The 14892-nt window shown below is 35.0% G+C and overlaps 1 protein-coding gene across 3 annotated transcripts; it reads right to left on the reverse strand.

The window, feature by feature from the left end:
- Positions 1-205: 205 nt before the first annotated feature.
- On the reverse strand, positions 206-11410 carry LOC114322619 (ras-related protein RHN1). Of its 3 annotated transcripts, XR_003650821.2 has the most exons (8): positions 11213-11360; positions 11026-11103; positions 10726-10893; positions 10398-10446; positions 9975-10048; positions 6500-6629; positions 3291-3384; positions 206-555 (listed from the first exon to the last, which is right to left on the reverse strand). XR_003650821.2 is itself a non-coding variant. In XM_028269974.2 (7 exons), exons 1-7 carry the CDS (start codon positions 11249-11251, stop codon positions 455-457), a joined length of 603 nt encoding a protein of 200 aa, XP_028125775.2. In that variant the 5' UTR covers positions 11252-11410; the 3' UTR covers positions 206-454. The 3 variants fall into 3 exon arrangements, 1 of the variants encoding a protein (XP_028125775.2); XR_014327938.1 differs by lacking the exon at positions 6500-6629 and having other exon boundaries at positions 206-2335; positions 2383-3384; XM_028269974.2 differs by lacking the exon at positions 6500-6629 and having other exon boundaries at positions 11213-11410.
- Positions 11411-14892: the final 3482 nt, after the last annotated feature.

A 14892-nucleotide genomic window follows, 5' to 3' on the forward strand; every position in this document is an offset into this window, starting at 1 on the left:
CAAGCTAGTGTGTACCTATATATAGAATGAGTGCATTTAATCAATCCGAATATACACAAGTTCAATTAGCCAAGACGCGATTAATAAACTTGATCATACTATTGTCTACATCCTATTCCGGCACACCTAGATGTTTTGATAAACTTGATCATAAACTTGAATGAAGAAAGCAATTAAAAGATAATACACAAAGATCAGAAAAATGTAGTCACCCAACATTTTCTACTATTTTTTTCTTTGCAAGGATATACTCATTAGAAGTGTACTTCACATAGAGTAGTGTATGGTATTCATCAATATGTAACAATTAAAGTTACTTGCTTCAAATTAAAATCATACAACTATAGAATGATGAATAAGTACAAGGAAATTAAAATAAAACAACAGTCGTAGTTGAACCAAAAAAAAAAAAAAAAAAAAAAAAAAAGAAGGTACAAACTATAGAAGACTATACTTAGGAACAGCACGATGCAGTTCGGGATCCTTCTGCTGGTCTGTCCACAAGAACCATCCCTGCCGGGTTCTGAGCCGGCTGAGCTCTAGGCAACCTCTTAGCTGTTTAAAAAGTTAAATTAAATTATAAATTAATTCCAAGCAGTGGGTAAATGGCAATGAGACTTTTGAAAGTTTAAGCCTCAAACACCACAATGGGGGCGCAACCCTATCCACATGGAATATATAAAAAGCAAAGCAAAAAACAAAAAACATATATCTACAACGACTACGGGGATACATGGCTCAAGTTGGGGAGGTATTGGGTTCAAGTCTCCTTGTCTACATTTGTTCCTTGTTTGCATTCTATTTTTCTATATGTTAGGATGATTGACATTGCATGTAAGGAAGGGTGTCGGAGACCTTAATTTGCATTGTTTTCCCCTTTCCTAACAGGCTGTTGGGCAGATTAGTGATGATCTAAAAATACAACTCCCACAACCAGTCAACAAAATTACGTAAAGAGGAAGGTAAAATTTTCCTAACCCCCCAAAACAGGATGAATTAAAATTTGATCCCCTAAAATTTGACTCTTTTCTCACTTTGGTCCCTAAACTACCAAATTCTTTACTTTGGTCCAAATATCAACGACTGTTATACTTCTGTGACGGCAAATGCCACATGGCTTGGGTTCTTGACCCAAACCCAACCCATATCTATAGGCAATCTATAGAAATGAGTAAATCACACTTTTAGCCCCTAAAGTATGGGCCTTTCAAATTTTGGACCTTAAAGAAAAAAAATTCCCATTTTGGTTCCTAACCCAACAAAAAGATTGTCTCACTCCAATAAACAAACAAACAAACAAACAAAAAAATAAAACAAAGAAAGAAGTTTCGCCCAATTACAACTTGCCACATCATCTATTAAAATGAGGCCTCACAACACTTGAACCTTCACTCTCCCTTCACTTTCTCCTTCTCACCCCTCTTCTATGCCTTCCAACCCTACTCCCCACAAGCGACCAGGTCCCATCCCTCACACAACTGACCATCTTTCCCCTCCCAACCCACCACCTAATCTCCTACATTAGCTCTCAGACTTTGATTTGCAGCCTCTTTGTTCCTCAAATGACGCAAAATTTTTCACTTCCATCCGCTATAAAAATTGGCTTTTGAGATTGAATAGTTTGGTGATGGGTTTTGGAATGGGGATAGTTTTGAGTTTAGGTTTGGATTTAGGGACCAAATTGGAAAATCTAATTTTTTTTTAGAGACTAAAGTGAGAAAACATAATCTATTAAGGACCAAAGTGGAAACTTAAACCCAAAGGGTTTGGCCTAGTGGATGAGGCGTGGGACTTGGGGGTTTGCTCCCTCTAAGGTCTCAAGTTTGACTCCTCTTGCCAACAAACTTTTGGGGCCACGGACCACAAGGAATAAACTTGTTTCAGAAGATTTGTTTGGATTGTAGGGACTTAGTGTCGTGCACGCAAGTAGGCCCAAAATACCCTACATACCAAAAAAAAAAAAAGTGGGAACTTAATTTTTTGAAATCCCAAAATTGCCTCTTAACCGTGACGGAGTTGGTGACTAGACCAAAGTGGGAAACGACAAATAGTTTGGGGACCAAAATGAGAAATGTCCCACACTTTAGGGGTGGAAGTGTAATTTACCAACAAAAAAATAAGTCAAACATATAATGCCTTTCAAACACAAAATTTTGACCTCTCGATATTTTTGAAATAACTCTCTGGACTCCTCTCACTCCACATGCACTACACAAGGCAAAGCGGAGCCGTATCTCATGTGTTTTGAAGCAACACCCTGGACAACCTCCAACTCCATAAAGCAAACAACTCCCAAATTAAATAAGGCATCACCAATTCCACACCAAACACACAACTCCCAAATTGAATAAGGCATCACCAATTCCACACCAAACACACAACCTCCCAAATTGAATAAGGCATCACCAATTCCACACCAAACACAGAGAACACCATACTCCACAAATGTCTGGGAGGTATTTGAGGGAGGTCTTTCTAGACCTTATTGCGATGATAACCAATACAGAAGGCACAGTGGAACAGTTTTGAGACCCGTTTCCTATGGGTGTTGTATGGTCCCCTATTTCTTGAAGATCCTTCAACAGTTGGAAGGTGGAGTCTCTAGGAATTTTTCTTGGGATGCTGGCGGAGACACTGCTTAAAGCAAGAGTGTAGGATACACTACTTTGGAAAGGAACTAAGAATGACCCCTACACTTTTTTAGTTGTTTCCTTCTGTTGGATGATGTCTGGAGGAAAGAATGCGGACTTCCCTCGGAAAGGGATTTGGCGATCGAGAGCCGCCTTAAGGTGGCATTCTTTGCTTGAACAACAACGCGGAAGCTATCTTGATGACAAAATTAAGAATCATAGCATGCACGGTTTTCCATTGAAGCCCTTTACGCCCTAACTTCTAAATATAGTGAAATCACTATCTTGTGATTTTGAACTAAAATGCAATGATGATTTCACTAACAGTAGATGTAAAATGACCAGGATACCCTCTTCTTCACTAAACTAGTTCACTGGAATTTGGGCATGATTTTATTTTCACTAATTTCGCTTCTTGAAAGCAATTCTTGAACATACTTTTCCCAAACGTTCTTTTTCTGTATTATTTTCATAAATAAACATAACATAATCGAAAACTAGAAAAATAAAACAAACCACCTTCATGTGGGATCAAATATTCAAAGAAGAAAGATTGAGAAGAAAATGTCCAGCTCACTACCAAATTCCAAACCATCTATGGTCATTAGCCAAGAATATGCTACTATCCCCATGTAGCAGTAAAGAGACTTAGAAACACACCTATTTCATAGAATGCATCATTGACATTAGCGGCAGTTTTGGCAGAGGTCTCCACGAAAAAAAGACCATTTTCCTCAGCATACACACGTGCCTCCTGCAAAGTAAATTGTTAGAAGCAGATCAAAGAAGCAACTAAGCAAATAACAAGACTTGGGGAAAATACATAAAATCTACCATCATATATAGAAGTCTGCTTGTGAAAGTTTAAGCAAGTCACTTGGTAAAATATGACGACAGTGAAACAAATGAACACATAAGAACCATGCAGTAACAAAGTGCTAAAAACAACAATCATTGCAAAGAACAGCAAAACATAGTTTCATAAAGTTACAATGGTCTCTCCACCATATAAACAATGGGTTTTAGCACATCAAATGCGACAAAAAGATCAAAGATTCTATATTTTGCAAGAATACATCCAATATTATTCAACTCCTTTCTCCAAAGGAAGGAAGAGAAATCAGGTTAATTTTATAAACTTTCAGAAGCTTCTGTGAGAAAACAACCTTAACTATGATCCAAGTTTAATCCCAAGTCAAAGACTTCATTTTATCCCTGATCCTGAACTTTAAACTTTGTATTGCTTGTAGAAGAGGATATTCATCTTGTGTTTAAAGATTTATAGATTAATTCGTCTACCATGGATAGCAATGATTGATTTTGGCCAATATAACTACATACTTTATGGACATAGCTAGAAGCCATAATTATGCTATCAAGGATCCAGGAAATTAAATGGAAAACATGTTCCTAAAGAAATAAAAAAAATGTTTTCCTCCCACTTTTCCATTTAACAATTAAGCTGTGAGATGTTCACTGCATATCTAAACTTGTCAGAAAATTAAGTAATTTGCTAAAACATTGATGTCTGTTTTTTAAATCTTTTTTACATTCATATTGCATAGGGCAGCATTACTGCACAAGTACACGTCTCTTGGCCGATGTCCTATTGAACAAAGTACATTTATAATTGGCAGATAAGCGACTAAATCAATAAGAATATTTTCTACACTCCAGGGACCATTGTACACCAGCGACGTGAATGCTAACCACCCTATTTTAACTCGAAAGGTCATCAAACAGCCAGAGACTGCATAATATATGACAGAATTGTAGCTTGGCGACATCCCAAAGTCACATTTCAGGTCATGACCTAGAGAATGTTAAGAACCAGACGTAGCATTATCTTTCAGAGAACGATTCCATTTTTCATAGAATCACATTCAACTATGTTATTAATTCTTTTTAGTAATTGATCTAGAACTTTTATACAAAAGAATCAGCCATAAGTACAAAACTCAAGAGGCAGACCCTTGTATACACTAAAGAGGAAAACAAAAGTTCAACACAACTACATAGCAAACATTTTAATCAACATATCCCCAGCTCTCTGAAATTGCTCTATTTTTTCTCACTTCTAATGTTCCTGAAGTTTATACAGCGACTCGAACATTCCATTTTATATTATTTCAAGACTCCCTCCAGCTCTCTTTTTGTGCATTTTGAATCCTGTTAATTCATTCTTGCTAGATTTAACATAAAAGGGCATTCCAAGCCAATTTTCTTAATGTGCATGTAATTAATTTCCCCTTAAAGTAATTTGTAACTTGAGCAATTTTTACATCCCAACTCAATCTATTTCTGTTCAATAAGTACCCTAGACCCTTTTCACCACAGGAAACAATCTCAATATTGTTACACCAAAAGTATAAAAAATCTGAATTGTTCACTTGTTTTTCTTAACAATCACCAAGGCTCGGCAACAATCCGATTCTCCTGGAGATCAGAATTGAGCTTCAGATTCTGGCATTTGTTTAGCCAATATTGTTCACCATAACTCTGTCAATCTTGCTAAATGTATACCCTTGCATATCTTTACACACACACACACCCCTAGAAATTGAAATTCATAATATTCAAATCTCTAACATTGCTGTCAAATCACAAATTGAATCGTGAATTGTTTTGCGAAAATAGTGAATTGTAAGATTCACTTTATTTAGCATAACATATAATTTTATTCATGTATATACATATGAAAATACAAATATAGTGCTTAAAATCAAATAAATATCAATATAACTAAATTGTATATATGTATATACTATGTAGCATGGACACAGACATGCCAACACATTAATTTTCAAAAACTGAGGGACACGACACTCTAAGGACACGTTAAAAAATATGTTTATTTATTTATATAATATACCTCATATATATAAATATTTCATTTAAAATTAAGAAAAAATATATATAATTTAACATTAACTAAAAATTTAAACATTACAAAGTCACTCACGTGGCACACAATCACCAAATCAAACCAACTCTTAAGTCCCATCAAATAGGGTCGGCTACATGAATTCTTATTCCCTCCGCGGCCTTATCAAAGGCTATTTCTTTGGTGGATGCTAGCTGTTTTAACCTTTTGACTGGTAGGTGAAAGCTTTTAACAGATAGGTGAAAAGCTTTCACGAGCTTTTAACTGGTTGGTGGAAGCTTTCATGAGCTGTACTCCCTTTTCTTAGAAGACAAAATGAGTAATTAAACAATGGTTACAGCAAGAGGCTTTTGCTCTCATTGCAAAAGGAAGTTCAGTCTCTTTCTCTCTCTCCCCCCTCTGTGTTTATCACAGGTGGAAGCTTGGTTTTCTTCTCTCTCATCTCTGTGTCGCAATTGGGGCTTCGAACTGCTTCAAATAGTGCCCGATGGGTCTCGTCTCAAACATGTGGGCTGAATGGAGGCTACTGAGCTTCAATTTCAAGGACCCTCTCAAGCTAGGGTTTCAAACAATTCCACACATGTTTCAAACATGTCAATGAAGAGTCCAAGACGTCAATAAGCCTCTGCACGGTTCAGGCCGGGCCGGGACAGGACAGACCACTTTTGACCTTTACTCGCAACCTAATTGAACATGATCAGGTTACAAATTTACAAACCAATCTTGACCGCTCGTAGTTTTAGAATTGACCGTTCATGTCAATCGAGTTGGCAGGCAGGTCTGTGGATTGGTAAAATTCAAGAATTCAACATAATATGAAAAAAAAAAAAAATTGGAGGAAAGAGAGATTCAAAGTTCATGAAAACAATTTGGAGCTGATACATACATTACATAATGATTTTAACAAACCAAAAGATATAGATCTGAGAAAGAGAATAGATAAAAGAAAATGGAAAAAAACATGAGTGAGAGGAAAGCGACTCGCCACAGCCACGAACTCATAGCCACCACCACAGCAACCGCTCATCACCATCGCTGCCACGTATCAACACCATCCACGATCTTCCACCACCACCATCGAAGAGGGAAGGGAATAAGGGTTTTCTATATGAGATCTGTGAAAGGAGAGTTGGGTTTCAATGCACATAGCTAACTTGAGAGAGAGAACAGAGAGAGACACAAAGTTAACGTTTAGAGTTAATTTCAGGAAGAGACAGAATGGGAAACGACTATGCTTCTAGAGAGTCCAATCATCTGACTCCTCTTGAAAGATGTGAATAAATAAACCTGGGAAGACAAGTTTATATTAAAAAAATTAAATTGAGAAGACAAATATAATCTTGACTTTTATAGGAAGGTTTAGTGGCTATTAAATAATGAATATAAATATAGTGGTTGGGTTGGTTTTGAAGGTTTCGATATATCTAGACCTGTACTCCAATCGAAATTGAAGGTAGCGTTTGGTTTACTTTTCAAAACTCAACTCTATTTTTAAATCATGATTTGGATGAAACATGTTAACCAAACATATTTTTAAAATACAACTCAAAATTACCTTCAAAACTCTACTTTTCTCTTCTTCTTTTTTATTATTATTCAATCAATCAATCACTTTTTTCCTCTCATCTCTCCTCTCTCCTTTCAAATTCTCTCACATTTTATACATCAATCAATCAAAAAAAATTAAAAAATTTTTACAAATCATCCTAAAACTATTTTCAAAACTCATAACCAAACAAAATTTCTCTTTTCAAATCACAATTCAAAAACTCAAAACTCAAAACACAACTCCACAGTCAAATCATAATTCTAAAACTAAACCAAACAGACCTGAAAATTCTTAACTCTTAGAACTTCAACTAACCAAACACATTTTCGAAACTACCTACAACTCTTTTAATTCGGGCAGGTGGGTTGGGTTACACGAGTCTATGCATAGCCCTAGTGTCTAAGATGGAAAAAAAAAGCCCCAAACTGCGTGCCAGTCTCTGATACGTAGCCTTGGGAGATATGTCGGTGTTTCATAGTGTATATACATATAAAGTAACGTATATCAATGTACCTACTCCCTCCGTCCCAAAATAATGGTCCCTTTTGGAGAATTTAATTTTTTTTGATAGTATAATTATTGCACTTTAAAAAAATTGATTTTCCAAAATTATCCTTTGATAGTACATTTTTTGAAAAATATCAATGTCATAATTGTACTTTTTATGTTGTTAATGAATTTAAAAGAATGGCAAAATAGAAAATTTATATTATTTTTATACTTGATTTTTAAAAAGGGACTAATATTTTGAGACAATGAAAAATGGAATAAGGGACTAATATTTTGGGATGGAATGAGTAATTAATCTCTATTTCTTTTTTTAAAAAAAAAAGAACAAGAAAAATAACGTAAATTCATGCATTATGAAAATAGAATTGAATCGTTTGAATCACAATGAATAGCAATTGAATCATAAGATTCATTCAATTTAAGATTTAGTTTCATGAACCGAATCATTTTGTTGGAGTTTGACACTCGTATTCAATCGTATGAATCAAATCGTCAATTGTAAGATTCTAACCACCATGATTTTTGACACAAGCAACAAATTCGTTAGTTGCTTTCAAAATCAATGTCTACACCACCCTTCCATTCAACTTCTTCCTTTTATCACATTAAAATCCTAAAAAACACCCAAGGCAAGTTGAAAGCTCTATTCACTATGTGGTTATGTCCTTCCAAAGCCTTCGCCCATCATTACATGGTTTGAACCATAGACAATGAAAACAACATAAGACTTTCCAATTCATCTCAGTGTGCCTTGAGGGGGCAGATTCCTACAACTCCGCCTTGACCTTATTGGTACAAATTTGGGTGTTCCAAACGAGGTAGAGGTGGGTTCAGAGGTGAGCAAATAAAACCCAATTGAGTTCAAGAAACAATAGGGCAAGGGTAGTTTTGCCCCACTCTTGACCCGATTATATGTGAAGATACTTTTTGTAGATTCTCTAAAACACCATTCTATATATATGTAGTGCTTACGATTCCTTCGTTGTTGTCTTCTCTGTATTTTAGTTCCTCTTCAAATGCCTATAGTTCCTCATTATGGTATCGTCTCATCAGCTTCAACTCTACTACTATCTACTCCTTCACCAGCCATTCCTCTCCTTGTAGTTCCTTCTCTGCCAGCAACTAGCCCTCTGCCATCTCCTTCACTTCTTGCACTATCCCCTCCACCCGTTGTTCATCCACCTACACTGCCCAAAGAGGTTCTTGTATCCGCTCCAAGCAAGAAGCCAACATCTCCCCTGCCTTAGCAATTATGTTGAGTCAACTGACACGGAGTCTAGAATCTGCATCGCCTACACCAACTACTTCAGATTGGGTGTGCAATTTTAGAAATCTCATCCCTGGCATTTCTCAAACGGGTATGACATGGTATAATGAGCAAAATATGTGACATCAAACATATATTTGAGCACTTCAGCTAGTGACATTGTGTTTACAATGACAAATTAGTAAATATATCTATTTTAATGCCTAAGAGGAGGCAAGGCAAGGCGGGAGGAGAATGGAGCAATGACAAGGGAGAACACATTTGGGATAAAGAGAAGGGCCAAACTTAGCAGGGCAAGCTTTAGAATGGTGCCCGTCCCATACCTGCCAAATCAGCATCCCTTTACATGACCGTACCCGTAATCATTGGGACTATTATACAGATTGCTTGAACAACAACCATGCATTCATTCCATCCCACCCAAATTCCAACCACTTAAGATTTAAATTTTTAACAAATTATCATAAATATTTTTAAAGCAAGAAGCAAAGCCTTTGTACAGAGTTTACGAGGTGAAAGAGCAAATACTTCCCCCACATCAAAAGAATAAAAAAGATAGTCAGTAGGGAGGTCCCTCATAAAACTATTAAAGTAACATTATCCCATAGGTTGACCTCCCTCTAGATTAAAATTGCTATCATCTAAGGCCTCGTTTGGGAACAGGCTAATTTAGTAACTTTTTGGCTATTTGGCTAAAATATGAACTAAAAAAAACTAGTATGTTTGGGATGACTTTTTGACTTTTTACGAAAAGATGTGCAAAAAGTAGAGAGAAAAGAGAATCTTTGACTTTTTGCTATAGGTTGTTCGTTTTTTGACTTTTTTAATAAATTTTTGACTTTTTGGCTAAACCGGCTAGTCCCCAAACGAGGCTTAATTTAAAACAATTTCTAGCAATCTATCGGAATGATTAGGATATCTGAATAAGACAATCAAGTGAAAAGAAGGCATTTCATAAGTATATATAAGCATGACCTACCTATAGCAAAAAGGCAGTAGTCAACCAACATTACCATTAGGATACATTAATGACAAGATTGATTCTATATACAAAGAACCCTTGAACTATCATTCACCTATTTATATGAGAGAGAGAGAGAGAGAGAGAGAGAGAGAGAGAGACGTAGAACTTACTTCTGCCGTCACTTTCCTCTTATCTTCCAAATCCGCTTTATTCCCAGCAAGTACCATCACCATGTTAGGATTACCTATAATAACCCATAAAATGATTACATTACAGCAACATTTGACCGAGAAAGACCAACCCCAACAAGGGTGTTCTTATGTAGAAGCACAGGGGAGATATAGTCAGCCAAATATCTATAAAGAAATAAAAACATAGACATAATGGGATGGTAATATGGTTTTTGGAGTGAATGATAAAATTTTACCACAACGGACTCCTTTCTAGCATATTGTAACATTCTGTTTTTGTTTCTTCATTCTTCCCAAGAACCAAATCAAATGTAAAATGTCTAATGCTGAAAGGAAAGGCAAAAGTCCTTATACTCTAGTTTACTCTGTTTAAATAAACTCAACGAGTTCAAGCCTATGCACCTTGTTTCTGAAGTTCTTGCACCCATTTCTTTGCCCGCGTAAATGAATCCTAATTAATTCAAAAAAGGGAGGGATCCAATCAGCTAGGTAAAATAATAAGTAAATGTGTTAAATCTTAACGAAGCAACATCTTTCAACAATGGGTGGTGTGCATTCAATTGCCCAAAATACAAGATAGGACTAAAAAGAATCCCACAAAATATGAACCAAAAATACAAGCATGTTATCAAAACCTATTACTAGATTGAAGTCAATAGATGTGTATATTTATGCATATATAAAATGTATCTATATGAAGCTCAATCTGAACAAAGGAAGATAGTCTAACCGTGCTAGTGATGTCGTAAACGATGATAGCAGCAGCTGCACCTCTGTAGTACATTGGGGCTAAGCTGTGATACCTCTCTTGGCCAGCGGTATCCCAGATCTCGAATTTCACAGTCGCGTCATCAACCGCTAGCGTCTGCGAGAAGAACGCTGCTCCGATCGTCGATTCCTATATCATTGATCATCATCGTCATCATCATCATCAAAAAGCACAAAATTATTAAAGAAGAAAAAGTTCAGCAAAACCCTCGAGAATGTGAAACGAAAGCTTGAGATCAGAGAATTGGTGACCAATCAGTACCTGGAATTCGAGGAATTGGCCCTTGACGAATCGCAATACGAGGCTCGATTTACCAGCTCCCATGTCGCCGAGCAAGACCTGAGTAGTGAATGGTCATCGGAAACTCAAAACCAAGTTAAAACGAAAAAATCAATAGAACAAAAATTATAATTATATATATATATATATATGTATGTATAGAACTCACGAGTTTTGCATTGAGATTGTTGTGTCCCATCGTCGCCATGGAAACACAGATCGATGGACGGAGGTTTTTGGAGAGAGAGAGAGAGAGAGTCACAAGTAAAATAATTGTATAATATTAGATTAAAATATAAGAATGAAGGAGACGAAAATGGGTATTTGTAGTTGGCGGCCGTAAAGAAAATTCAATGGACCGACCCGTGGAAATTGATCCAAATTCTTGTTTTTAATTTATGGGTTGAAAATTTGATTAAAAATTAACCATTTCTCACATCATAACATATGATTTATTTTGATTTTGAAATTTTTATAGTGATACAAATTGTATCGATTGAATATTATATTTAAATATTTTTATATTATAATCTTTTGTTACACATTACAAATTATATAAGAAATAATTAATATAATATTTTTTTTGAACAAAATTAGGGAGAAATATGAATAAATTATAATTTTAGTCCCTAAAATCTAATACTTTTTCGTTTAAGTTGTTAAAGTTTTAATTTGTCAATTAAATCTCTAAAGTAAATTAGAATTAATTTAGTCCTAAAGATAATATAAAAATAGAACATAAACCTAAAAGTTATATAAAATTGTGATCATGCCTAGATTTTAATTTATTATTAACTTAATTATCTTCTTCATGTGTGGTTTTATAATTTGTATATTTCTCTCGGACTGATTAATTCTAATTGCTTATATAGGTCTTCTTCTATTTCTATTCTACTATTATTTATTTTTTCTAATAAGCAATTATCCATTTTATTTGATTTTTCAACTATTTCTAATATTATTTTATATTTCATTTCATTAACTTTTTCTTGTTTCACCATTATTTATAATTCGTCTATACTGTGGAGTGTTTTGAGAAGATGATTAAAAACTGTTTTTTAATTTTTTTTTTAGTTTTTTTTGTGAGAGAAGAAAGTGGGTTAAAAGCTGGAAAGTAGCTTTTAACCCACTTCCCAAAATAGCCTATAATTGCTTGCATTTATTTTTTTTCATTTTTCTAGTGCTATTTATTCAAAAGATTCCCTTGAAGAATTCCTATGCAAGGATAAGGATAATTATTTGTATTATTTTTTACAATAGCTAACTGCTTACCTTTATCTAATAATATATGTTGAAGTTCATGTATAATTTGTAATTGATTTATTTAAGATTTTCATTAAGTTCTTTTAATAACCTCATTATAGTATTATTTTATTTAATAATTATTTCTAGTGCAGTTATTTAAATTATCTTATTCGACTTCTTTAGTGTATTTAATGTTAATATATTAATATTAACCAAACTTTAATATCAATTCTAAAAACACATGTAGAAAATAATTAAGTTAACAATAAATTAAAATTCAGACCTTATAACAATTTTATATTACATTTGGGCTTATGTTTTATTTTTATATTTTCTTTAGAACTAAATTGATTCAGATTTAATACTTTAAAGACTTAATTGATAAGATTGGAACTTCAAGGACTTAAACAAAAAAATGTTAAACTTTAGGGACTATAATTATAATTTATTCAATATTTATAGAGTAATTTTCATACACTTTCTTCATTTATTTTAAGTATAAAATTTTGTGATCTATTACAAAACCCTTTAAAATCTCTAAAGTAAATTTATCTTTTACATCAAATCAATAAAATCGAACCGCAACATACGGTTTATAATGGTTTCTCCAATGAATTTGATGCTAAACATGCCCTCAATACCAATCAAAGCAAACCGTTTACGCCCCTAATTCTCGTAAAGGCCATAAAAATGAGGCTTATTTGTATTTGCATTTGGAAATTTTAAAGCCAACAACTTCATTAACAATTGTCATGGGCATTTTTAAAAGGAATGAACCATACATCCACTGTGCATAACGCAATTAATCAAGGCCATAAAGACATGCTTTTTAGAATAATATATGTGTGAGTGATTTTTCGACCACATTGTCAACTCAATAATCAACTGAAGAGCACTGGCAGAATAGATGGCACATGTCTGACCTGCAACAGAAAGAGAAGATTTCGACGGTAGTTCGTCCACCCGAGAGCACTCCGACGATCAAGTCAGTACTTAATATCTCTCAAAGATAATCAATAGTGCTTAACTTACTAGACAGAATATCAAAAGCATAAAAGACATACCTTAGACCCATGGGAGTGCCTCCCTTTTATAGTCAACATAATCCTAGTCCCAATAGAAGCCTAGCTCCAATGGACTTAGGATTACTGCTAATCTTGGACTCCCAGTAGGATTAAGATAAACTCTCTAAGAGTCTTATCTTTACCCAAATTGAAATTTTCTCCCATTCTAAGACTCTTGTCCCTTGCCCGCTTATCTCGGATTCCGGTATTGCCGTAGAATACCTCGGCAGTGCCCCAAATATCTTGGCAAACATGATCTGCCTACGTAGCACCTCGGCTAACAACCTCGGCCACGTGGACTACCAAAAAAATATGTCCCCACAACTGCCCCCCTAGGTTCTATTACCTCGACAAACTGAGGTGATGGAACCTATATTATCTCTTTCATCTAGCACGTCGGCTAAGCTTGCTTCATCATTTATTGCCGAAGTCAGAACTCGTCGGCTCAATATGACCCAAACCTATAGTCTGCTTTCATCAAGGCTTTGGAACCAACAACCAAATTCGTTCAAGTTTCTCAGCCGAAACTGTCCTTTTAGCCGAGGTATTTGTTTCATTAAATCAAGAACTTCAAGAGTTTTTCTTCATACGTATGATCTGGCACGTACAATTTTTCAACCGTTTCTGCCACGCATCTTTCCTCTACTGAGCTGTGTCTGATACGCGTCATTAAGTCGCTTGCATCTGCGTATTTTGATTAAAATCTCTTCACTCTCTCCGTCTTTTCACTTCTGCATCTTTGTTTTTGTTCAAATCCTCTATTGCTGCTTTTGCGAAGCTGTCTACAACCAATTTCACTCTCCCCTCTGGCGAGGCTTCTGCTGCACTTCCTTGCTTACGGCCACCGTCTGATCCCGGCGAACTTTACTTCGGCTTTATTGCTTTACTCGTTCATGCCTTTTGATCATTTAACCTGTATCTTGAATTTCACCATGTACTGAACATGTACTATCTTTGTACCTTGTACTTTTTTTGTTTACTCAAACAATTTATTCTTCAATGTCAGGCCGAAGTGCCTTCTTTCCTTATCTGAATGCACTTTTTAACTTCTTCTTTCAAATGTTTTGAATGTTTACCCTCTTTTTAATGCCTTGTATGATTCCATACTTAGAATACAATTTGAATGTCTTCAACATACACCTTAACTGTGCAATCTCCCCAGGTTAACATACCTCGGACAAAACTTCCGACCTTGTTTATCTCGGTCTCGGTTTAACACTTGAAAACGTTGTAACAAATATTTTCACAAGTATTGTTTTTACTTCTTAAGACTTCTGTCTTCCATTATTTTCCAAATCTTGGTAACATAGTCACCTCGGCACGTGTATAGATACTTCTTTCACTCATAACCTTGGATTTAACTTCTACTTGTAAATTTTCTCAAAATTTCAACAAGTGTTAAATCAATCTTTTTTCTCGGTTTAACATCAACTTGTAAATTCTCTCAGAATTTCAACAAGTGTTAAATATCATCTCGGTTTAACTTCAACTTGTAAATTCTCTCAAGTTTCAACAAGCGTTAAACATCATCTCGGTTTAA

The sequence above is a fragment of the Camellia sinensis genome, chromosome 4 (genome assembly GCF_055761805.1).
Source record: "Camellia sinensis isolate YWXY chromosome 4, ASM5576180v1, whole genome shotgun sequence".
Classification (NCBI taxonomy): Eukaryota; Viridiplantae; Streptophyta; class Magnoliopsida; order Ericales; family Theaceae; genus Camellia; species Camellia sinensis.

Bases quoted from the DNA above. Each gene is read 5' to 3' on its own strand.
- LOC114322619 (XM_028269974.2), bottom strand. From the start codon at position 11,251: ATGGCGACGATGGGACACAACAATCTCAATGCAAAACTC. The intron at 10,447-10,725 runs GTTAGACTATCT...TGAATTAATTAG, and splicing joins TTTACGACATCACTAGCACG to GATTCATTTACGCGGGCAAA. The intron at 10,049-10,397 runs GTGCATAGGCTT...GGGTTATTATAG, and splicing joins GCAAGAACTTCAGAAACAAG to GTAATCCTAACATGGTGATG.